Here is a 26,744-nt window from a genome sequence, read left to right as displayed (position 1 = left end):
GCTATGAATAAAACCTAGCAGCGAATACCATCTCATCTGAAATACAGGCTAGCTAGACAATATTTGTCTTTCCAATTTTCAGAGCTTCGGACAGCCGCAGTCGTGTACTCTGATAAAGCTGATAAATACAAGGACTCCTTCATCGCGCTAGCTTCAGATCCTCAACGTGAAGAATAATAGTTTGTTTACAATATGAGTTATCTACCTTACAATATAGAAACCCGGATTATCAAGGTAATCGTGTCGTGTATGAATTAGATGTGATACGTGCACTATAGAGCTGTTGCTTGCCGATGATTGTCTAAGTGACATTAATTACACTTATTACATGCTCACACTATCTAATATGATGAGCGGCTATAGCGAATATCCCCATTTCACTAGGGCATTAGATGTGCTACGTGTACTATAGAGCTGTTGCTTGCTGATGATTTTTTAAGTGACCTCGAGCACACTTTTACATGTGCACTCTAATATGATAAGCGGCTCTAGTGAATATCCCTATTTCATAAGGACTTTCATTGACCGTATTTTGCGTGTTAGTTTGAAGTTGAATGCATTGATATTGCGAAATTAATCGCTTTTGATCCATGCTCACTTACAGATCAGTTATGGGAAAGCTGAGTTTGGTCTTCCCGTGCCCGGCCCACTTCGCGAAACCGCAGAATTGCTAATTCGCGATTTTAATCAGAGCCTGCTAAAGGTATGTAATAGTCTCACCTAACTTTGAAGGTTGTGATCTTCAGTCGGTTTAAATGTCCCAAAACACCGCTGTGTATGCTTACGAGAATTCTTATGAGATACACCTTTAGACAGTGAAATTAAAATTGCACACTACATTTTTTACGTCAGGATGCTGTGGACATTGAAATAAGCTCGTTCGAACTACATCATCGCTTCCTCAAGCATGTGTTGGACTATCAAACCCAAGATGAGGGTCTTGCGATTGCACCCCTTCTGCACGTTGTGTATGAGCGTTTTTGTACCGTCCACCTGGAAGGGAAGGGTGTGCACACTAAAACCGCGGCTATGGACGTGGATACACGAGTACAATTGATCCGACTGTGCGGCGAAGCGCACATTCGCTTGTGTGTGGCTGGGCTTATTGATGGAAAAACTACTCCTTTGCACGCGTCAGAAAACTACGCACTAATTGACGCTGTCAAGAATGGGAAGGTACGTTAGAGTTCGATATCAGTGAGGTAATTTTTATCGTAGTCGCAATAATGCACATCTGGATAATCAAATCAGTAAGATTCAGTATGGTTCAAATTGCCAAGGTCCCAGTTCACGCCCGGAAGATATGGTATTTCAATCTGCAGTATAAGTAACAGCGCAACAACAAATACCACAGAAGCAAACTAAAACCGCATATTACACACGAAAAGGTCATTTGTACGACAAATATGTATCAATGCCCTCAATTTTGGTTTAAACAAAACTGTTTTGTATATTTAGGCCTCAGTGAGTGCCCTTTTCGGCGGACAAGGTGCAAGTACTGTACTGGATGAACTAGAACAAGCTCTGACCACCTACCCAGAGATCCGGGACACTGTCTTGTCCATGTGCAAGGTGCTGAAGGATTGCGCATCCACCGATGAAGCAAAAGAGGTCTGTAAACACTGTCGCACTGTGTGTCTGGTTTCTACTTTCCCACCACTATAATCGGATAGTATCTCTTCGAAGAATAAGGTGACGTGCATTTTAACTGATAGAAATATCGTCTTTCGCACAGGTGGGTCTTCACGCGCAAGGCTTTGATGTCGAGCTGTGGTTGGAAGACAAGACATCGCGTCCCAGCATCGATTATTTACTGAGCACGCCCGTTAGCAGTGCACTCATTGGCTTGACACAGCTCACGCACTACTGGGTGATGCTCCACGTGCTCAGGGTCGAACCGAGCGAGATTCTATCACTCTTGATGGGGTATGTGTTTTATTTAAGTCCAACATACGTCAATTCAAGTATTTTGGTATACAGTGGGCTTCGAAATTACACTCCTAAAGTGTCGTGCCCATCGTTACAGGTCTTCCGAGCTTAGAATTATTATATATACTGTGCCGCTACTCACATCGTATTATGCTGTCTATTTTTGTACGAAATATAGAGTTACTGGCCACAGTCAGGGTATGATCGCTGCAGTAGTCGTATCATCGTCAATGGACGAGACCGCCTTCCTAAGCAACTGGACCAAAGCACTGGTAAGTGGATTCATGACTAAATTTAAATTAAGTACCTACATGCATGCGATTGCTGATCCAAATCCCGTATCGTCTAGAAATACTATACCACGAACTCAGACTCTCAATATTAATACATGAAATTCGACTATATACGATGCAGAAATTACTGTTCTGGATCGGAACCCGTATCCAATTGAGCTACCCTTTGACAACGCTGAGTCCCACTTTGCTGGCCGATTCCCTCGAACATGATGAGGTATGTCCAATTCTTACCCAACGCGAAAGCATACTTTCAAATGTGCCTGTGATGGTGCGATACGTAAAATTTGATGGCGAGTTAAACTTGCTTTGTGTGAATTATAAGCATGCTTGCTCTGGATTAATCATTAAATCGATGTGTTTGTCTTGGTTGGTGCTTATATCGGAGGAATCAGAAGGAGTGTGTGAATGTCTTTGTGTAGCCATAGTTGTGCATACAGGAAAGATGTGTATTTATTCACCAGTTACGTAGTATACCGTTGAGTGTCTATTCTAATAAGTCTACATATATGGCATGTACGAATGCGCATATCGATGCAGCTAAGTCTTCACGCACCATTCAGACACATGTGCACACACGCCACTACCGCAGAAAAACTATAGTATGTGTACATTTTAGCGAATTACTACTCAAATACATCGACGTTGAATCACTCCATTGCCACTTGCACACAAAGGTCAGACATTTTCATAGGCCTCCAATAACCACAAATCTATATATATACTGTACATTACAGGCTACACCCACACCGATGCTGGCTGTTGCCTTCCTCCCAACACACACTGTTGCTGAGCTAGTAGAACAGGCTAACAGTCACTTGCCAGACCATCGCCAGCTGAATATCGCACTGATCAACGGACCTCGTTCCGTGGTTGTAGCCGGGCATCCACAGTCGCTATATGGTTTGCAGGTAAGGTGGAGTGTTTCAAATGTAAATGTCTTTGTGGTGTGTGTGCCTCTGTGAAAGATAGCAATGAAATTCGGGGCAGGGTTAGCAAAAATGGTTTCTATACGTTGCGAAAAGTACATACGTGGACTATCTTGCACTGGACCGTGTGGGGTCAATCGCACTTAGTGCAGTGTTTTCGGGTCGAGAATCATGCGCTTGTTCTATCGGGGAGTGTAAGAATTTATGGTATGGTAAGTTCCATTCAGATGTACAATCTTGTGCTGAATCTAAAAACCTTTATGAATCGTAACTTATCTGTAGGTGACTCTGAGAGCGCTGAAGGCGGAGAAGAACGACAACCAAAACCGCATCCCATTCTCGCAGCGCAAGCAGGTGTTCACATCAAAGTACCTTCCGGTGACTGCTCCTTTCCACACCCCTTATTTGGCGGTAAGTTGCATATCGGACGTACGTTGTTTGCAATTTGTAACAAAGTCTATACATACGCGTGCAAGGGTTTTAAGGGTTGGGATTTAGGGGTTAGTTTAGTATGTGCTTCATATGGAGCAAGAATAATGTTTAAGAAGTACTCGCATGCATTTGAAAGTGTCATGTTTACAAAGCAGACAACTGCGTGAGGAAGCACGACAAAAAAATTCTAAATCAGAAACAAATGACACATATATCTCCACAACCAGCCCGTGCTCGATAGTATCAAAATCGATATCGAACGCGAAGATCTCGAGTGGTCCAGTAAACTCGAGATTCCCACCTGGTCTACCCACGACGGCTCAGACCTGCGCGATAAGGACAATCTGTCGCTGCATCTCGCGGCTCTTATCTGTGTGCACCCCGTCGACTTCCCCTCGTCGACAAGCACTAAGGGTAAGTGCCAACTAGCTAGATCTTACCCGTCCTGTAATGTTGTATGTGGCTGGCGTCACTTGAAGTCTGTATAGGTCGGTAGTGGACGCAGTCGAATATATTATATCTCACATCTGTGGATATGCGTTTCAAGTGAGCGAGTTGGATGTTGAAAGCCGGGAATACCTGCTTTATATCCCGGTGTGAGAGTGTTGTGCGTTGCTTGGTCCTATTTTCTTAGCTGTGTTGTACTGTACTTGACGGGAGAAGAGAGTTCATCTAAAACGAATGTTTTCCTGCCTGGCACGTATATAACATTTGTCGCATCCCATTTTCACACCCACAGTTACGCATGTTCTGGAGTTTGGTCCGGGAGGTATGGGTGGCGTTGGGGCTCTTCTGCACCGTAACAAAATGGGAACTGGTGTGCGTATCGTGCTTATGGACGCTGAGACCACCACCGACCCCGATATCAGCAGCAAAGCCCTGGCCTTCTCAGGTGAGTGTAGATATAAACACAAGCATGTACTATTTACTCGACGGGTTCAAAATTTGTACATTGCACCCGTGTAGCAGGTTTGTGGACTTTTGCCTCATTAATGCCTTGTGTCTGATCAGAGGTGTCCTATCTTTTGTACCATTGTCCTAGCAAATGCCACCATCTCGCTGCTTGTGTCACAAATAATCTATTGGGCGTATGTCTTAACGCGCACAATCTTTACACTCGAATTCCCAAAGCCGATCCCAGTGCACTCAACTACGCGCCAGACTGGGCCGAGGAATACAAACCGCAGTTGGTGAAGGTGGCCGGCACTCAGGAGACGCACATCCAGACACGCATGAGTACCCTCCTGGGCAAACCACCCATTATGATCGCAGGAATGACACCCACCACTGTCAACGAACACTTTGTATCGGCTATTATCAATGCCGGATACCACTGCGAGCTTGCGGGTATGTGTATGGACGTTTCTATTTCGATTGGTATGGTTTTTGGATTTGTGTGTGGGAGAGGGTTAGCTGCATGCTGGCTGTCGCAAGTGCGTGACAGTATAATAGGCCTTGAAACTACAACATACACGTGCTTGCATTTATATATATATATATATATATATATATTTATAGCTCGAATGATATACCAGATCGACCTTGTGTAATATCAACGCACCACCCTCACACGCGCACTCCTGTCTATATCGTAACAGGTGGCGGTCACCACAACGAAAAGTCGCTGCGAGACACCATTGACCAAATCATTGCGAACACTACGCCCGGATCGAGTGTTTCAGTCAATCTACTGTTCCTCAATGCCCGCCAATGGGGTATCCAGTATCCTCTGCTCAGACGTCTGCGGCAAGAGGGTTATCCCATTGAAGGTACATGACCAAAAACTCAACCGTGCTAAAAATAGGAGGCGTATGTATATGGTAGTGGCATCTATTATTGTGGGAAAAACCAGTACCCTCCCTTGCTGAAGTGTCTGCTTCGTGTAGGCTACCCTATCCAAGACTCCCATACAAACCCGCGTCTCTGGGACAGATTCGCATTTTAGCGTATACAAAACTACACACTTTCATGGATATGCGCAATCCCCGGAAATGAACGATTACTTAAAACGGAAACAAACGCTACTTGCATACAGGTATCTGCGTAGCAGCCGGTGTCCCGTCCATCGATAATGCCACAGAAATTATCGAGAACTGTCTCGAAGCAGGCATCCGCCACATGTCGTTCAAGCCCGGATCCGTGAGTGCCATCAAGGAGGTGATCGCTATTGCCGGTATGTAGTGTATAGACGTTTACTTTCGTACGAATACTATATGGCATACATGTATATGTCTAGGTGCAATATCTTTAGGGTTTAAGGTTTGGCAAACATGTATGTGTATCTTTGTCACCTCGACGTATAATCGTATTCCCTACACATATAATACACACAACGCGTCGCTCACACGCACACTACCCACCACCTACTATCACTACCCTCCAGAGCGCAATCCCGATATGCCCATCCTGATGCAGTGGACCGGTGGCCGTGCGGGTGGTCATCACAGTTTCGAGGACTTCCACCAGCCCATCCTACAGACATACGCCACCATCCGCAAGCGCAAGAACATTGTGCTCGTGGCTGGCAGTGGTGTTGGAGACAGCACCAGCGCCATGCCGTTCCTTACAGGGTAGGTCAAGTTTGAGAGAGGATGTGGTCGCATGTATTTTGTGGTATTGTACTGCTTTGTGTGTGTTTATGTGTGTGTGTGTTTGTGTGCATGTGGCTGTATTTGTTGTGCGTACGTATCGCAGCCATTAATAAACGCGTAATTGTACCGCGTGTGCACAGGAACGGCGTGGTCGAAGTTATAGTTTACTGCTCAACAGTATGTGTATATACGATCGGTGAGGCACACACACCACATGTCGTACATGCAAAGCTATACCAATTGTTAGTCTGTACTCACGCATCCATACATACCTTATTCTGCCTCACAGTGAGTGGAGTGCATGCTTTGACTATCCGCTGATGCCCTTCGACGGTGTGCTTATGGGTTCGCGTGTGATGGTCGCAAAGGAGGCGCGCACATCCGATGCCGTGAAGCTCAGATTGTGTCACGAGACACCAGGTATTCCACTAAATGACGAGCGGGCCTGGGAGAAGACGTACGAGGGCGTTGTGGGTGGTATCACGACAGTCACGTCCGAGCTTGGAGAGCCTATTCACAAGGTGTGTATGTGTGTATACATGTACACATGCAAGCTTGTTGCATAAGGCTTTGCTACTGACATGAATTGTGTTATACTACATCGTGTTGACTGTTTTATGTGTTTTGAGAGAACACTTGTTATAACACAGCCTTGTTTAATTTAGAAGGCTATGAATAGAAATGTACATACGATGACTACCTAAGCATTCTTATTGACCGGTATGTTCGTTGTCTCCATTCTTTCCGCCTGTGTCACTAAGGTTGCCACCCGAGGTATCATGCTCTGGAAGCGATTCGACAAGCAATACTTCTCGCTGGCCAAGGCCGAGATGATCAAAGCCATCCAAAAGGACAAGCGTGCCATCATCGACGCGCTCAACAAGGACTTCCAGAAGGTCTTCTTCGGCAAGAAGGCGAGCGGCGAGGCTGTGGATGTCAACGAGATGACTTACCAGGAGGTGGTTGTACGCATGATCGAGCTCATGTACATCTCCAAGAAGTGTCGCTGGACGCACGTCTCGTACCGCCAGTGTGTGTACGATATGTTGGTACGCACGGCTGAGCGTTTCTCCGGGACCACCACACCCGTTGGTCTGGACGGCAGCTTTGTTCTGGATGCGGATATTCCCGAAGATAGCTGTGATAGTTCCACGTCTGTCCCGATGCAGAACGCACTGCGTTTGCTGAGTCAGTTCAGTATGGCGTCGACCCAGTTCATGTCCACACAGGATGTGCACTTCTTCGTCTCCATCTGCAACAGGCGCGGCCAGAAACCAGTGCCTTTCATCCCGATTATCGACGAGAACTTCAAGACTTATTTTAAGAAGGTGTGAAGTTGATTTTATATGGATGTGCTCCTTGTACTCCTGATTTCAACAGATGTGATCCTGATTTCAGAATGTTGGATGCATTTTGGCCTGACATCAGTCTTTTTGATCTGGGCTTGAATTCGCATGATATTGATTTAGTACTAAATATAACGCATTCACACAGGATTCGCTCTGGATGAGTGAGGACCTCGATGCGGTTGTGGGTGAAGACGTTGAGCGTGTGTGTATCCTACAAGGACCCGTCGCAGCGCACTACAGCACTGTGCCTAACCAACCCATTGCAGAGCTACTGGGCAACATGTACACGGATATGATCTCCACCCTGTCAGGCTCGCTCTCGAAGTCTTCCAAAGGTATTTTGCTTGTGGATAAGTGTGCTTTGTGTACGTATACATGCATACATCTACACCCTTGTACACAATACATGTCGTAATGCATTCGAACGGTACGGTACCCCCGAGCACGCGGTACGATGAAGTACGTACCATATGCTCACACCTACACACCCCAACACATCCACTCCAGACATCCCCGTCGTGGACGGCCTGGGCGTGTCCCTTGCCAAGGCACATACACTACCCCCTCTCGTTGGCGTGCAAACGGCCAGCACTCCCACCGTGCGACAGATGACTCTGCCGCGCGAAGGCACTAAGCTACCCGACGCGGCGCTGTGGTTTGAGCACATTTGCCAGGGCGCCAACACGTGGTTGCGTGCGCTTCTGTGCAGTTCTGCGATCCTCAAGGGGTCGATGCTGACACAGACCAACAACATGGCCCGACTGTTCCGTCCGCGACCAGGACAGGTGTGTGGCGCAGTGTGTGTACTGTGAGGGTGGCTCACGGCACTGATGCGAGCAACGATAGTGGGTTTGTCTGTGTTGGTATATTAGGTGTTTAGGTTTGGTTTGGTGCTTTCGCTTTTAGCGTATTGGCCTTAACCACTGATCAAAGGAGTGGTTCGTATATAGTTGTACCGATTTCGACGTAGGACTAAGTGTGTACCATGTTGCTTCATCCACGAGCACGAGTACGAAACTATGTACGTTCAAGTAGTATACGTCAATGATACACTCATATATATACACACATACGAATCGATAACATACAAGTTGCCATCTCGCTAACACAACAAACGATATATGCAGATGGTCCGCATCACCTCGGCCCATGGCGGCGCTCCGGTGGGTGTGGAGATCTACGACCAGGGTATCTCATCCAAAATGAAGGTACTTGCTTAAAACGTTCTGTTGGGAGTTTCGAGTGTTTGAGAGCGAATCCAATCGTACGGTTGTATGCGTACCTCTTTAATAGCACAATACTTAGGTCTATTTTTACTAATGTGGAATCTGCCGTGTGCGTGTCGCGTCAAGATTGCATCAATAATGACATGTTACTACACGTCCAATACTTTGTATTCGCACCATGTCCCGTATTGCGTACCAGTTTGATCGTTGCTCATGTACTTTTACCTACCACACCTTGCCTGTTATTTTCACAGTACAACGGACACAAAGTACCGGCCGTGCGAGCGTCGTGTCAAGACGGTGTCAACATTGAAGTGACGCTCAACACGCCTAGCTCATTGAGTGCGACAACCTATGTCCCACTGACTCTGAAGTTTCAGTATGTGCCCGAGAGCCGCTTTGCACCGGTCCGAGAAATGGTAAGCACTTAAACGCATTGGACTTTGTCTGTACTGCGCGTTGCATGGAAATGGTTGTTATCGTTTTTGGCGGTGTTTGAGTGTTCGCGTGTACTTAGGATTCGCTGCACTGGTAGGATTATATAGTCAAAGAGTGTTCGTGTGTGTTTAGCATTTTGGTGCGCCCTTAGGTTTGATATAATCAGAGTTACTCAGTGCTAAGCGGCTTGATACGTCGCGCTTTAAATCTCAGGCAAAATTCTCCCGTACACTAACATACCAACCCAACCACATCACAGGATGGCAACCACAACGCTGATGTGAACGCGTTCTATTCCAGTATGTGGTTCGGTGACTCTCCGCCTCAGGCCATCCCCACGGCCGATGCCGGAGACGCCACTGCAGGCGATGTGAGCGCAGCTAGATGTGTGTGTCAACATACCATCACAGCAGCCGAGATCACGTCCTTCTGTCGCGCCACGAACAATCGGAGTGAAGGTACGCATACGCATATCAGGTGCATACTTCAGAGTGTGTGATCTATTTTTGCTACTATGCCTTTACACATTGGTATGTGGTCTTGTGTGTGTTATCCTACTGCTGCTATCTACTTCCTTACTGCGAGGTTGTGCTTCGTCGGCATTGCCATTTACTCATGATGTTGATATACCGGTTTGCGGTTCTATTTTTGTTTGCTACCACAGGATGCGTCATTCCCCACACCAGGGGCGGCGATTCCAAGTCTCGGTTGGAAGCACCCATGGATCTGGCGATCGTTGTAAGTATCCGATACAGCTCTTTGCGCCGTTACTTATATCCATCAGTGTGGCATGTGGCATTTGTACCGAACTTGTCCTGTCACAAGCCCTTATACCTACACGAACTTCATACAACGGCGTCTTATGCACAACTCCCTCACCTGCCATGTTGTCGTATAGGTCGGATGGAAAGCCATCATGGGATCGTTGCTCAACTCCAATGTCGATGCCGACTTGTTGAATTTGGTGCATCTTTCCAACTCGTACCGAGTGCTGGATCTTATGGAGGACCCGGTATGTACCGGTATAAATTGTGCATGTACCGGTATAAATTGTGCATGTACCGGTATGAAATTTGTATGTACCGGTGTAGATTATGTATTCGTATGAGTACCACTCGTCGCTTAGAGATTCTGTTTCCATCTGCAATTGATTGTGTAGGTAGGTAGATAGGTATAAATTGTGCATGTACCGGTATAAATTGTGCATGTACCGGTATGAAATTTGTATGTACCGGTGTAAATTATGTATTCGTATGAGTACCACTCGTCGCTTAGAGATTCTGTTTACATCTGCAATTGATTGTGTAGGTAGGTAGATCGGTATAAATTGTGCATGTACCGGTATGAAATGTGTATGTACCGGTAGATTGTACAAGTACCGGTATAAAATGTGTATGTACCGGTATATATTATGTATTCGTATGAGTACCACTCGACGCTTAGATATTCTGTTTACATCTGCAATTGATTGTGATTGTGTAGGTAGGTAGATGTATATACAGGTCATTTCAAGATGGGCACAATATCTGTGTATTCACACACACACTCACATAATTTTAAACGCGCACAGCTCATGGAGGGTGATCAGTGCGAAACCATTGCCGAAGTGTCCAAGGTGCAGGCAGAGAGAAACGGCGGCACATCTGTCAGTGTCACGGCTGTCATTTACCGCAAGGAGAAGTCGTACATGGAGGTCACCTCGACATTCTTCTACCGTGAGAGTGTGATGGGAACCAGGTGTGTGCTGCCTACTGTAATGTGTAGAGTGTGCATGCGTATTCATACGTAGTGTTGTACATATTATGGATACTCTAGTAGCTTGTTTTGTGTTGATCCTTGTTGTCTCCATACCACACTAGATCACTCCACATCGCTTACAAGCACCCCGTTTTCTACCTACATACATCAGTGACAATATCACATGGTTGATGGTATTCATCCCATCCCATCCCATCCCGCTTTTCTCTGCAGCTATTCCGGTACCTTCGAGAAGAAAACGCACACGCCCGTGGAGGTCAAGATCAGCAGTGTCAAGGAGTTGGCGATTCTCAAGTCCAAGCCGTGGTTGAGTATTGTATCTCCCGAGAATTTGGTGGTCGGAGCGACCTTGGTGTTCTACGTCAACACACTCACCAGGCACGAGAGCGCCGATATGATTGCCTTCGTGCAGACCCAAGGCACAGTTGTGCGTGAGCTAGACACGGGTGACACAGTGGATGTAGGTAGTGTTTACTACGAACGAACGCACGTGAAGGGCAACTCGGTCACAGCTTTCTTGGAACGCCATGGATCACGTTTAGAGGAAGAGACCCTATTCGAAGGCGGTGGTTACTCGCTGCTGCCCCGATCAGATGCCTATGTCAATACAGGTAGGTGCCCTGCCTAGTGGCTTCCAGAACAAAGTACACATGTACATGACACAGCGGCAAGTAAGACGGCTTGTGCGGGACCACACAGTACTATAGAGCACATCACAAATAGTCTGATCTGTCGTTGTTGTTGTACTTGTCAGCATACAAACAAGCAAAACAATACTTGTGTCCACGCAGGCACTCACGAAATCCGATTTCATTCTCCTCTTTCTTGCAGTCACGGCGCCACCCAAGAACCTGCAGTACGCCAAGGTCTCGGGCGACACCAACCCCATCCACGTCAACCCGTACTTCTCTGACCTAGTGGGACTGCCCGGCACCATCACCCACGGCATGTGGACGGCCGCGAGTATCCGCCGTCTGGTGGAGGTGTTCGCGGCAGACAACCAGCCCTCCCGCGTGTGCAGCTACATGAGCGAGTTCTTAGGCATGGTTCTGCCCGGTGACCGACTGGAGACCAAGCTGACCCATGTGGGTATGAGCAAGGGAAAGATGATTGTGAACGTGGATACGTACAACCAGGACAATGTGCGCGTGCTGCACGGTGTGGCACACGTCCAGCAGGCCAGTACGGCGTATGTGTTTACGGGTCAGGGCTCGCAGGAGAAGGGTATGGGCATGGAGTTGTACCAGGAGAGTGCCACGGCCAAGGCGTTGTGGGACAAGGCCGATGTGCACTTCAGAGACAAGTACGGGTTCAGTATTCTGTCGATTGTTCAGGACAACCCCAAGGAACTCACCGGTAAGTGTGTGCTAGGTCTTGCGATGTATTTGTGGTGTATACATAGATGTGATTATAGTATGGCGTGGTGATTTCTGTAGTCCTCTCGGTATAGGACCACTTTCAGTGCAACATTACTTCTGACGGTTCTTTGTAATTAACCCCCCCCCCCCTCTTTCACTTTAACTCTACCAACAGTCTTCTTCGGTGGCGTGAAAGGTGCGGCCATCCGTGACTTCTACATCTCACTGCGCTACAGTGTGCTGTACCCCGACGGATCGACCGAGGACCTCGCACTGTTCCCAGGTGAGTACTTTCTTCGTCATATCTTCATCTGATGCTCATCACCGCATCGGCTGTCCTCGTTTACTATATCAAAATTAGTAGTATTAATTGCTGTTTTATAGTATTAATTTACTATTCAATAATTTACCATTAATTACTATTAAATTCTATTATTCACATACTCCCCCTTCTCCTTTGTTCCCGGCGCGCCCTATAGATATCACGAACGACACCCAATCGCACACGTTCAAGCACCCCAACGGACTACTATCCGCCACCCAGTTCACCCAACCCGCACTGGTGCTTTTCGAGAAGGCGGCGTACGACGACATGGCCCACGAGGGTCTGATCCAGAACCACACCACCTTTGCCGGACACTCGCTGGGCGAGTATGCGGCGCTTGCCTCAGTGGCCAATGTGCTGTGCGTGGAGGCTTTGATGGATGTGGTGTTCTACCGTGGCATGACTATGCAGTACGCGGTTAAGCGTGACAGCGAAGGTCTCAGTGACTACGGCATGATTGCCGTTAACCCGTCGCGGGTGGGCGGAGGCCTGGGAGAAGCACAGCTGGTGAGTGTTGGGTGATACCTATGCGTGTGGTTTATTGACTCTCGTGTTTCCGCTGTATGTTATAAGCTATATATAGATACGTAAATATATTCACGTCTCCTGCTTACATCTGCCTCCCCTCTCTCCCCATCGCTCCACAGATCAATCTGTGCGCACTCATTGGCACCACCACCTCGTCGCTGCTCGAGATCGTCAATTTCAATGTCGAGAATCAGCAGTACGTAGCCGCCGGCAGTCTGCTGTGTCTGGAGACCCTCACGCAAGTGTTGAACGTTATGAAGATACAGAAGATCCACGTGAAGAACGTTACCGAGGAGGACGTCAAGCCGGTCATACAGATGTGTGTGGAGAGGGTGTTGGAGGTATCCAATGGCGCACGCGTGCAGCTCACACGAGGCCATGCTTGCATTCCCCTTCCCGGCATTGATGTGCCGTTCCACTCTCGCTTCTTGCTGAGTGGTGTTGGCCCCTTCCGCGTGTATCTGCGCGAGCGTCTGGACTCGAAGGTCGATCTGAGTCTGTTGGAGAACAAGTACATCCCCAATTTGACAGGTGCGTGCATGTACTGAGCTGTGTGACTCTTGCAGCGCGCGTATTGACACTCTATAGTGGTGTAGTGCTAATTTTTTTCCTTCCTTAGATAACAACAGGTCTTTCTATCAGTATGTACTGACTTATTTACTTGCCTACTTCATTCCCCAGCCAAACCCTTCCAAGTGACCCGTGAGTACTGTAAAGAGGTGTACGAGCTGACCGAGAGTGCAGAGCTGAAGGCGATTGCATTGGAAGACGGCCCTCTGCTGCCATCTCAGCGTCAAGACACCGGATTCATGTATGTTGTAAAACAGATCCAGGTTGATGCATGCGATATACTTGTGAATATCTGTTTTATTGTTATATTGTTTTATAAACCATCATGTTCCTTGTATTACTACGCGTAGCTCACATACATATACCTATCCCAGCCCTAACCAAACTACACCACACCACACCACACAGCCTACTGGTCGAACTACTGGCCTATCAGTTTGCCTCACCCGTGCAATGGATCAAGACACAGGATGTGATTCTGGGTGAGCGAGGTACCGAACGTCTGGTGGAGATCGGCCCCTCATCTACTTTGGCGGGTAAGTACTACTATCTTCACGCACAGCTTCAGACCAACTATACCTATACCTGTAGCACTGTTATACCCTCGGACGTGGTTGGATCTGTGTGGACCTTTTTAACCAAAGGACTGGCTTATACGATCTACTGATGCCTAAGGCGTGCTGAACCAAATGTCTGGCCTGTGCGATTCCTTGTTTGCTGAGGCAGTTAATACATGTCTAACCTGTCCTATCCCTTGTTTGCTCAGGTATGTTCACCCGTACCTTGGCCTTGAAGTACAAGCGACACGATCAGCTGACATCGCAGCACAGAGAGGTGAGTCACACGGACAGTGGGTGGGAGCCAGTGAACACTATTGGCAGTGTATATGCCTTTGCGTTATCCGCTTTTCTCGACACGTCAACACACACACATATATATCGTATATATATCTCCCGGAAGTTTGGTATATAGTATTTGAGAGTGCCTGTAGTCCTCCATCGAGAAACTCACAACAATACCACACCTTACACCTGCATAGGTTATGACCTTCTCTAAGAATCGCCAAGAGTTGTACTTTGAGTTCCTCGGAGAGGGAGAGGAAGAGAAGGAGCCAGAGGCCCAGGCACCGGCGGCGGCCGCTCCCGTTGCGGCAGCGGCTCCCGTTGCTGCTGCGGCACCAGCTGCTGCCCATCAAGGTAATATATATATATATATATGGATGTGTGTAATGGATAGTATATATGTATGTATGTGTATGTATGTATGTATGTATGTGTATATATGAATGGATGCATGTATATTTGGATATATGAATGGAAGGATGTACGTTAGCCGGATGTATCTTCATATACACACGTATTATGGATAAGTCTACATGCCTATTTTCTGTATAACTATCGAGTGCTTACCAACTATTCCGCTCTTATTTGGCAGGCCCTGCTATCTCTCAGCCCGTCACCACCAAGGACACTCTGCGGTGTGTCATTGCTCTTAAAATGAAGAAGAAGATGAGCGATATCCCTATGGACAAGTCGGTCAAGGAAATGGTTGGCGGCAAGAGTGCGTTGCAGAACGAAATCCTAGGTACGTTGTACTGGTCATGTGATAGATATCCGATCTGTTCATGCGATTAAGATGCGTATACATGTATCTGTGCTTCGTTTTATTCAGGGGTGTGGAGGTTCTGGATTTGGTGTGTATATACCTTCAGTGTGGAGGTTCATTGTATGCATAACCCATTCCCTCGTATTGACCTCTCCCAAACACTTACACTTAGATACCTACATACATGCACACATACATAGGCGACATCAGTGCGGAAATGGGCACAAGCTCCTTCCCAGAGGGCGTCGAAGAGCTGCCTCTGACAGAACTCTCCGAGAAGATCAAGCACAGCGGCCGTATCGGCAAGCTACTAACAACTCGCGTGAACAAGTGTCTATCGTCCAAAATGCCGGCTGGGTTCACACAGGTGAAGGCTAAGACCTACCTACTGAACACCCATGGCTTGGCTGAGTCGAGTGCGGAGGGTGCGCTCATGCACGCCATCACGGTCGAGCCGGCTGCGCGTGTGAAGGATGAAGCTGGTATGTTGTTAGTTTGTTGATATATGTATATGTGTATATGGACGATGTATGTGCGTATTCACTCTAGTGCCTCGTATCTTTGCAACAGTTTCCACCTATACGCTCGTTGACCAAGCTCAATTTCCTACCAACAGCTCAACACACCACTTCTTATCCCCTTCAGGTGCCAATGCCTGGCTGGATGAAGCGGCTGGTTTGTATGCCGCTATGAGTGGAGTGTCCTTGAGCAAGCCATCGAGTGCTCCTCTGGGCGCACCAATGCAACAGATGGTAGCGGGTGCGGGGCCATCGGGTATGCATTTCACGTGTCTTGTAAAATGTTCGCTCTCAGGCTACGCTTTCGGATTTATACGTATAAGTACCAGATATGTTCCCGGTTGTTTCATACATATATACCCTACAATCACCCTCGGTATTCGCTTATGTATCTCCCTGTTTATCAATGAAATAAAGCGCACCAGCCTTTGCCCATACCTCAGTCCTACTTTAGTGCCCCCGGACCTTGCCTATATTAGTCTCATTCTGTTCCCCCGACCTCTCTCCCACCCACAGCCGCCGCCGCGAGTGGTCCGTCGGCCGTGTCTGCTCTGGAGATTCTTCAGACTATCATCGCCGTCAAGACGCGAGCGTCACCTGTCAGTGTCAAAGGAGGCTCGACTCTTAAGGAGATTGCGCAAGGCAAGTCGACCCTCACCAACGAGATCATGGGTGATGTGGCCGCTGAGTTCGGTACTAACTTCAACATCCCCAGCGATCCTGCTGAGCAGACCCTGGAGTCATTGGCTGCCGCCGTGGCCACGCCATTTGCTCATCCAGGTATGGGAATATATGTTGTTGTGTTCATGACGTGTGTCTGTTTATTTCTCGTTTATATTTAGCCAATACTGTATGTGTACTTTGGTTTGCCTGGCCCCCTTTGTTGCCTCTGCCATTTCTGGGTTGTAAACAGGGCACCGCTTGCGCCTAACCCCAATCGACAACACCGTAACCACCGTGTCCCACCCATCCACCCCAACAGGAAAAGTCACCAAGGCGCTGGTGAACCGAATGGTCGCCCAGAAGATGCCAGGAGGCTTTGGCGCGGGTGCGTGCCGTGAGTACATTTCCGGCAAGTACGGACTCACTCCAACTATGGTGGATGGGGCTATGCTTCATGCAGCCGGCCTAGAGCCCAAGGCCCGTTTGGCTGACAAAGACCAGGCGAGCACATTCCTGGATGGAGTGGTGACGTCTTATGCTGGTAGGTGTGCGTGTACGTATGTATGCGTGTGCTCGGGAATTTCGTGGACTCGGCAATATGCATGGAAACCCCTATATCCATATATTCTCTCTCACATACACACCCGTATAATACTACACGCATACATGTATGTACATTCTCCATATCCTCGCACACACGCATACACACCCCTATATTAATACACGCATACATGTATGTACACTTTACCTACAGGCATGGTAGGTATCACGCTCGGCACAGCTGGAGGGGGCGGTGGCGGTGGTGCGATGGGCGGGGCGATTGCCGATGTGAACTCGAGCGCCACGTACCAACGCGATCTCGCTCGCCACGCACAGGTACGTTTTCTGTTTGAGGATAGTACGTTTACGTAAATAGTTTGCTGTGTTTAGGACCAGTGCGTGTGTTTCGGACACGTCGATGCGCTTGCTGGTTGACATTTGCTGTGCATTTACAAGTGCAGGTTGTTAGGCACAGCTTTTTTTCTTGTTCTGAAAAAATGGTTTGCCATATACCTGCACAGCTGTTACGCGACAATGTAACCGCCATCAGCGAGTACTTCGGTGAAGACGAACAGGCGGGTCACAAACGCGTTGCCGAGCTGACCAATCAGATTGCTGAGATGGAAGCGCAAGCCAGCCAATGGTCGAACGAGCATGGGGAGTTCTACACCAATGCAATCCAGCCAAAGTTCTCGGCTCTGATGGCGCGCACCTACGACTCGTACTGGAATTGGGTCAGACAGGTACGTGACCACAGAAACAGGCGATCTATGCGGGTGGGCTGGGTTGTGAAGTGTGATGCATATGGATTAACGCTACTAGCAGTACAGACGTGGGGTATTCTTAGTAAGGAAGCTTCTCAGTGTATGCATAACTGCTTGCTATGTAGAGCCCTCCACGCCCATAGGAAACTAACACCCTGTGTCCACACACATGGCACTATTTAACAACACCATAATAGCGAACATTGTACTATTTAACAAATACTATCCTAGCGTTCATCTTCAGCTCAACACCATACACGCGCCTTTCTTTAACCCCATAGGACATACCATCGTAGCGTTTACCTTCAGCTCAACACCATACACACCCCTTTCTTTAACCCAACAGGACTTTGTGGCGCTGATGCACGAGGTGGCTGATTTCCTCAGCCGCGCCCAAGCAGGGCAGAACGCAGAGACACTCTCGTCCGCTCAGATGGCCAAACTACGCGAGAGTGATGTGGGTGAGCAGCTGACCATGCGCTGGGCACAGCTGTGCAATCGCAACACCCCCGAACTACTTGCCATGGTCCGGTAGGTAGCTAGCTAGCTGTGTTGTGGTGGAGTGTATGTACTTGTACTGTAGCACCTGCACGCGGGCATTGGCCACATACACAGCACAATCGACAATGCAGTCATGGCTAATTACATCACTGTGTACATGCAATACCTTCAGATTCCATCTCGAGCAGACGGAGCGTGGACAGACACTCGCGCGTTTCCTGAACACCACTGCGGAAGAGGCTGTGGCGATGATCGCAGCCACCGCGCCCTCTGCAGTGTTCAAGGCTGAGATTCACAGGTATGTTTATATGCCGGAGCATTCCGTGTGCGCATGTTTACGTTTACGTTTTGTATGAGCAGTGTTATTTAGATATACAAGGCGTTGTGTTGCTATTGGCAACAGGGTTCGTACTGCTCATGCCCACCACATAGGCTGACGAAGATCAATGTACTAAACACACAAAACCATACGCCACTTCAGCAAGCAACCTAGCTGTGAGGTGCTTGACAACGGAGACTTGGTGTACACAGAAACGCCCCGTGAGGCTCGGTACTTGGAGGACATGAGTCTTCCCGCCAAAAAGGCTGGAGATGCCGAGAAAGACAAAGATAGTGCGGAGAGCGAGAGCCAGCTCACGGAGTCACTTCAGGTAAGGACATGCACACGTGCGTGGGAGAGGGTCTGCAATACAGTGAATGCGTGGGTGTCGACGGGACAGAGGTGCAAACATACGAGATCAAACTTGTGTCGTAACCGTTCCCTGGTTCGGGTCTAGGTTCAAATACCCCACTGCCCGATACTTCAAAACCCTATTGGAACCCTACAACCCTACAAGCTTAATTGGCTCGAGTCTTTGAGCAAACCATTGAAACGTATCATGTGTATTATTTGCAGGGCTTGGTCAGCATGCTAGAGGACATGTCGTCGTCATCGCCAACACCTGGAAAGGATAGCTTGAAGTAAGTGGTTATGTCGTGTATATTGATTCAAATCTCCCTTTACTTACATTACGATGCGAATGAAAGGTGGTAGTACTTTATTGTAATCACATGCGCACTCGGGCACACGTATTGCATAGTATATTGGTACTATGTTCGTCCGTGAAGGTATAGATAGCTCATGTCTCTGCAATATGTGCAGCTCTTATGTGTACTAAGAATAGCCCCAATTCTCCTCACAGCGCTCGCATCGAGGCCATGCAGTGTGCGGCCAAGGTGTCCGCCGCGATCGCTGCTTTGCGCAAGAAGGAGTCGGCATTAAAACCTGGTTTGTCCCTGAAGACCCAAACCTCAAGCGGCGAGTGGGAGTATAACACGCACACCACCAAAATCTTCCAGGACGCGCTTCAGCAGATCCAGGATGCAGGACTCTGTCTCAAGGACAAGAATGTGCTCATCACGGGTGCAGGTAGGTGTTACATTCACTCTAAATAAGGAAACGCACCAGTTCGCATTTTCTCGCTCGATTAAACTTGTACACAACCATCATCTTGACCAAGACAAAAGGCTCACCATCCGATCCATCCCCCTAATCTGCCGTATCAATGTAATCACAGGCAAGGGCTCCATCGGCGAGTCTTTGCTGGATGTAGTGTTGGCTGCCGGAGCGAACGTCATTGTGACCAGTTCGAGCTTCAGCTACAAGACCACACAGTACATCCGTTTCAAGTACGAGACGTGCGCGGGTAAAGGTAGTGCGCTGACGCTACTGCCGTTCAACCAAGCCTCTGTCCAGGTAGGTATAAGTGTGCATGTGTAGGTATAAGTGTACGTGTGTTAGTATACGTGTATGTAAGGTGGGTTTTAGGGTTTAGGGCTTATACCAGTGAGTAAGTACTTGTGTGTACTTGTCGGAATCCACCACGCGTTTTGACATGATCGGTACGAGTTTAACCTTGTATTGGTCACCATGAATGAAGGCCGGTCATATCTAACACAATTTCAGAGCCATTCCAGATACCATAAGCACATACACGCATACCAATACAAACGCTTGCAGTCTCAGCCAATCACACCATATTTTAATCCAGGATGTGCACCAATTGGTAGACCATGTCTTTGACGTCATGAAAACGGATCTGGATTTCGTCATCCCCTTCGCTGCCATATCCGAGGGCGGCCGCGAGATCGACAACATCGATGATCGGTACGTATTTAGATAGCTGTGGGTGTGTGTTCACATGTGCATGTCTACGTGTGTATTTATGTGTTTGTGGGCATTAGTTGCATTTTTATACACATCACCATGTGTGTGTGTGTGCTGGGTCGGAACTCATCCTGCTATTTGATTTTACCTATAGATCTGAGCTTGCCCATCGAATGATGTTGACCAATTTGACCCGTCTTTTGGGTGCAATTAAGTCCAAGAAGGAGGCCATCGGGTCCATCACCCGCCCCACACTCGCACTCCTGCCGGTAAGTGCATCACCACAGTCTGTCTGATTTCTGTGACTTATATTGACTGTGAGTTGTCCACATTTACAGCTCCTGTCTGTAGGCATTGTGCCATCACGCACCTCTTAGCTGACAGCGGACTAGTATCAAATCATCTGACGTATTATCGAATCCAATTCTTCCCCCCCCCCCCTCCCCCCCAAACTAAATCATACGCAGCTCTCGCCCAATCACGGAGTGTTCGGCGGAGATGGTCTATACGCCGAGTCTAAACTTGGTTTGGAGGTTCTCTTCAACAAGTGGCGCAGTGAGGGATGGAGCCAGTACTTAGCCATCACAGGCGTGGTCATTGGCTGGACACGTGGCACCGGACTGATGTCTCAGAACAACATCATTGCTCGGGCCGTCGAGGACTTGGTAAGGACTCATCCCATCAATCTGGTGTTTGTTAGTGTTAGTTGGTCACGCTTCTCCTTTCAGCGTGTGCGCCTGTTGTATATGCTCGTGTATGCTTACGGCCAGTGGGCGTACTCAATCTGGTCCAAATGTGAAATGTTATTGTTAACTAGTTCACAAAAGTGCTCACCGGTCTCTTCTGTTCCTTCTACTACCAGGGCGTGCGCACATTCAGCACGGGTGAGATGGCGTACAACATGGCCGGTCTCCTGCACCAGCGCCTGGTGGACGTAGCCGTACGCGACCCATTATGGGCGGACTTCAGCGGAGGCCTAGACACAGTAGAAGGCCTCAACACCGCCTTCTCTGAGGCCCGCACAACTCTGACCGAACGCGCCGCGATGAACGCAGCCGTGTCCAAGGACAAGGTGGTAGACACACAGATCGAGCATGGAGAATACATGCAAACACCGAGCATCGAGCGCCGCTCTAACCTCGTGGCGCAGTTCCCACCCATCTGCGTGCCGCAGGACACCACGCACATGAAGCAGCTGCGAGAGATGCTGGATCTCAATCGCGTGGTGGTGGTGACTGGATATGGAGAGGTGGGCCCCTTCGGCAACGCCAGGTGTGTGTGTGTGTTGGTTTGGACTGGGTGTTATGGTGTGGTATGGTTGTACGCTACCTGGCAGATTCACAATATGCACCCTTTCCAACCCTCTATCTGTCGGTCTATCTCTTCTGTACCTTGCTGGCGTCCCTTTTATCGGGGTTGACACCGGTTTGACACTGTGTTGAAATCATTCATTCTAACACTTTCACCTGTCAATTGCAGATTGCGTTGGGAAATGGAGAAGGACGGCGTTTTCTCGCTGGAGGGATGTGTTGAGTTGGCTTGGATCATGGGCTATGTGAAGCACTTCAACGGGTAAGTTGTAGACACGCACTCGTTGCACCTGTTGTCCAAAAGGCGTGCACACGAATATGCCATAGACCACGGTGCACACGAAGAGTGAGATTAACCTGACTTTAATCAACTTCTACTTAAACGTAGTTGACCTTTACTTTAAACATTCCTGCGTGCACAGTGTTCTGGATGGCAAGGCCTATTCCGGATGGGTTGAAACGAGCAGCGGAGCCCCCATCAAAGACACGGACATCAAAGCGACCTACGAGGAGAAGGTATTGGAACATACCGGCATCCGTGTTGTAGAGCCCGAGCTATTCGACGGCTACAACCCAAAGCAGAAGCAGTTCCTGCGACAGGTGGCCATAGAACGCGACTTCGGACCCATCAAGTGTTCGGAAGAGGATGCCCTCGAGTACGCCCACGAGCACGGTGACGATGTCACTATCTTCAAGGATATGGATGGAGAGTGGAGGTGTCTGTTCAAGAAGGGCGCTCAGGTATGTGACTACGATCTGAGCTGTTGCACGTCATGACCTGTCCTGTTGCATCTTTCGAACGCCGAGAATACGGGGAAAGGGGTTAGGTTTGAGCCTTTCAAGTACTTGCAAATTACCATTCGTCTAACCCGCATTCGTCCTGTTTATATACTCTCCACAGCTGTACATTCCCAAGGCTCTGCAATTCGACCGCAATGTCGCTGGACAGATCCCCACTGGCTGGAAGGCCGAGCGCTACGGTGTGCCCGATGATATCGTGGCACAGGTGGATCCCATCACCCTGTACAACTTGGTAAGCTATTCGCTCATGACCTGTGCGTGTTTTAAGCTTGTTCTGGTATGTCTCTGTGTATGGATTACGCTATTTAAATGGTCTTGTGTAAGTTTTTAATAAGCACGACCCCTCACGTTGCTAGTCCACACGGGTTGTTTTATCAGTAGTACTGACCTTTTATACACCCGGTCCACCACTTACCCAGGTGAGTACCGTCGAGGCCCTCGTGAGCTCAGGTATCACCGATCCCTACGAGTTCTACCAGTACGTGCACGTGTCTGAGTTGGGCAACACCTCCGGTGGGGGTGTGGGTGGTATGAAGTCCAACATCGAGATCTACAAGGACCGTTTCGTGGAGAAACAGGTGCAGGGCGACATCCTGCAGGAGACCTTTATCAACACCATGCCTGCGTGGGTCAACCTGTTGCTACTGAGTTCGAGTGGACCTATCAAGACACCTGTGGGTGCCTGTGCCACGGCGGTCGAGAGTGTGGAGATTGGTGTGGATACCATTCTGTCCGGAAAGGCGAAGGTAGTCATCTGCGGTGGCTACGATGATTTCCAGGTAGGCATAGCGTTTAATGTTTGTCGTTCGCAGTGTCATCTTATGGGTGGGTTGTGAGCTGCCACAGCAACAATTGTTCTGGATTTTAAACCGGGTAGTTGTATTGTGTCCAGGGCTCTCGCCACTCGCGCATACTAAATCTGGCCACCCTCAACATATCAATTTATATAACAGGAAATGGGATCATACGAGTTCGCCAGTATGAAGGCGACCTCCAGCTCAACTGAAGAGGCCAAACAAGGGCGCACTCCCGCTGAAATGTCTCGCCCCACCACAACCACGCGCAGTGGTTTTATGGAGTCGCAGGTATGTGCAGAGTAACTCTCAAGAGCAACTCTAACACTAAGACTTAACGGTGTTTGATGAAATTTACATAGATAGGATATCACGTTTCTCACAAAAGCGTGTATATCTTGTATATTTAATTATCAGGGTGCCGGTAACCAGATTATGATGTCCGCTGCCCTAGCCGTAGAAATGGGATTGCCCATTTACGGTATTGTCGCACTCACCAGCACAGCCACCGATAAAGAGGGCCGAAGTGTACCCGCACCAGGCCAAGGTGTCCTAACTTCTGCGCGAGAGGTGCAGAAGAACGGTAAGTTTGCCTATATCTGAGCAATAAGAGTGATAGATATATACAAGTATTGGAGTGATGGGTTCTACTCGTCATTCCTGTAGTTACAGTTTCAATGGAAATACCTCTAAACCCAAACCCTGAACCCTGAACACTCCGCCATGCGCCTTCATACTATATACAGGCAAGAACACATCCCACCTGCTCGACCTAAGCTATCGTGCCCGCCAACTGAAGTTCCAGAACGCCCAGATCAACACGTGGGTGGACCATGAGGTTGCCGAGTTGGATCAGCTACTACAGGATGATGCTGGTGTGTACGAGTCTGACCTATCTGATCGAGTGAAGGCAGTTTACGCCGATGCGGAGAGACAGCGTAAGGCTGTACAACATACTTGGGGGTCAGACTTCTACCAGAACGACCCCGCTATCGCGCCGGTCCGAGGAGCGTTGGCTGTGTATGGTCTGACGGTTGATGACATCGCTGTTGCGTCGTTCCACGGCACCAGTACTAAGGTATGTCTATTGAAAGGATACCTACGCACTTCTTCAATGGCCCCTCCATTTCTCTTTGTACCAAAAGAATTAACCGACTATGGTTTGGGTCGTATTTATGGTAGTCAGGGTGTTTGCTGGGTTCTTACACACTTCTTATTGAACAACTTCTACTGACACAGGCGAATGACACCAACGAGTCCGATGTAGTGAACTCGCAAATGGCCCATCTCGGCCGATCGGAAGGCAACCCCGTGTGTGGTGTCTTCCAAAAGTACTTGACAGGTAAGTTTTTTTCCATTAAAGCATGCCTCCGTTCATGTATAATATATTTATATATTCATATATTCATAAGTGAAGTGCTCATCGCAAATGTATCTCCCGTCACCTCCCTTCAGGTCACCCCAAGGGTGCCGCTGCTGCATGGATGCTCAACGGTGTGCTTCAGATCATGGCCGATGGCGTCATCCCCGGCAATCGCAATGCAGGTGAGTGTGTTTGTTAAGGTATTCCAAGTTAATGGGACTTCTAACCATACACTGAGTAGTCCCAAATGTGGCTCCCTATTAAGGCATGCTTGGGATGTGGTGTACACTTACTTACAATCAATTACCCCTCATAACCCAAAAATTCTAAACCCTACCCCTGATATACAGACAACGTGGACATTGCGCTGAGAGAGTACTCACACCTGTACGTCCCGTCACGCTCGGTGTCCGTGGGTAGTCGCAACATTAAAGCCGCACTTCTGAAGAGTTTCGGCTTTGGTCAAGTGGGTGGTGAGGTGTTGGTCATCCACCCCTCGTTCGTGCTAGGTCTGCTATCCGAAACAGAGGTTAGTCTGAGCGATGTCAGATGTTTGTGGGGGACTGTATATTTCTGTGTGCTCGGGGCTGGTACCAGAAACGGTCGCATCCTATTCGTTCACCACTTTATACTTCTTCTCACTCTATATTTCTCATCTACACTTCTTCTCAGCAACATACTAAGATCACTACTCATTCGAACTATCTTCCTCACTTTCTTACCATTCCAGTTGGCAACGTACACGACTCTTCGAGATAGCAGAGAGGCCCGTGCGTCACAGTACACCCAGGATGCCATGGCTGGCGTCAAGCCATATGTCCGTGTGAAACACGCACCACCATACTCACCGGACAACGAGAAGGCTGTGTACCTCAATCCTCTCGCACGTGCAAGCTACGATCCCGTGGCGGACACGTGGCTGTTCACCGCTAAGGGTGCACGTGCACACACCAGCCCGAAGCGATCGCTCAGCAACAAGACATCGAGTCAGTCGTCACCTACGGTATGTGTATCGTGACTACATGTGGAAGTATAGCGTACATGGGAGTGGTGGTATGGTGTGGTGGTCTGATGGTGACTGGGATGTATACATATGCAACCACTGCGCAAGTCGGTTGTGTACCTACCGCATCGAACGTCACAGATTAACTTGTCGAAGAAGACACCTTAACCAGTGCTTTACCATATTGTCCAATGCAGATACGCTTGCATACATACATCGATTGAACTGTGTCACTCAAATCTACACTGTCCCTCATCACACAGCTATCGACCAAGGCGGCCTCGGGTGGCAGTCTCAATCAAGGCGTAGGCGCAGATGACCTCAAGTCCCAACTGCTGAACTCTTTGAAGAGTAATGTACTTGGCCCCATCGCACACCAACGGATTGAGGACGCTGAGGCTGGCGGAGTGGGTGTTGATGTCGAACTGGTGAGTACTAACGTATATTTCTGATTGACGCGAATGGCTCGTGGTTGTGTGTGTGTGTGTGGTCGGGTTGGTCTAGATCATTCTCGGAGGTTAGTCACATGTCCATGTATTTATATGGCTATATGCACGTATCGCGTTTGCTTATCACCCGTTTTAATCCCTTACCTAGGTCGATACTATCAACATCGACAACGATGTCTTTGTCGAGAACAACTTCACCGAGCGCGAAATCACGTACTGCCTTGCCCAACCCGATGTGCGCGCAAGCTTTGCGGGTAGATGGGCGGCTAAAGAGGCGGTGATCAAAGCTATCAGCAACTACAACGTAGAGGTACTTGCGGGCTGGAAGGGGGCACATGCTGGGTTGAAGGATATCGAGATCCTCCCATCAGTGTCAAAGGCACCACAGGTTGCGCTTCACGGTGAGGCTCTGGTGGTCATGCAGAAGGCTGGAGTCACTAAGATTAAGGTGTCAATTAGTCACAGTGGCGAATACGCCGTAGCAACCGCGTATGCTAGTTAATAATTAAACTATAATATAAATAATATAATGTAAATAAAGGATATATAAAGTCTGTTATA

At 48.5% G+C, this 26,744-nt stretch overlaps 1 protein-coding gene across 1 annotated transcript; it reads left to right on the top strand.

The window, feature by feature from the left end:
• Positions 1-26,744, top strand: SARC_01766 (hypothetical protein). The gene is made up of 64 exons (XM_014304501.1): positions 1-234; positions 605-703; positions 853-1,176; positions 1,459-1,611; positions 1,736-1,926; positions 2,108-2,201; positions 2,344-2,439; positions 2,960-3,133; positions 3,434-3,562; positions 3,811-3,997; positions 4,323-4,475; positions 4,715-4,930; positions 5,182-5,352; positions 5,619-5,756; positions 5,967-6,153; positions 6,464-6,695; positions 6,936-7,502; positions 7,669-7,858; positions 8,031-8,308; positions 8,651-8,731; positions 9,004-9,168; positions 9,447-9,645; positions 9,852-9,925; positions 10,086-10,199; positions 10,758-10,924; positions 11,159-11,556; positions 11,777-12,301; positions 12,479-12,586; positions 12,783-13,135; positions 13,276-13,687; positions 13,838-13,967; positions 14,135-14,262; positions 14,493-14,560; positions 14,766-14,922; positions 15,161-15,310; positions 15,532-15,813; positions 15,977-16,105; positions 16,366-16,629; positions 16,832-17,053; positions 17,267-17,388; positions 17,574-17,795; positions 18,163-18,347; positions 18,490-18,615; positions 18,799-18,967; positions 19,213-19,277; positions 19,499-19,725; positions 19,874-20,052; positions 20,348-20,463; positions 20,618-20,732; positions 20,931-21,128; positions 21,326-21,735; positions 21,943-22,035; positions 22,196-22,514; positions 22,675-22,806; positions 22,994-23,353; positions 23,528-23,659; positions 23,786-23,951; positions 24,115-24,446; positions 24,608-24,710; positions 24,824-24,913; positions 25,082-25,260; positions 25,462-25,734; positions 25,998-26,162; positions 26,332-26,744. Exons 1-64 carry the CDS (start codon positions 193-195, stop codon positions 26,683-26,685), a joined length of 12,579 nt encoding a protein of 4,192 aa, XP_014159976.1. The 5' UTR covers positions 1-192; the 3' UTR covers positions 26,686-26,744.

The sequence above is a fragment of the Sphaeroforma arctica genome, assembly GCF_001186125.1.
Source record: "Sphaeroforma arctica JP610 unplaced genomic scaffold supercont1.73, whole genome shotgun sequence".
Taxonomy (NCBI): domain Eukaryota; class Ichthyosporea; order Ichthyophonida; genus Sphaeroforma; species Sphaeroforma arctica.
This window is presented reverse-complemented; position numbering and strand designations above follow the sequence as displayed.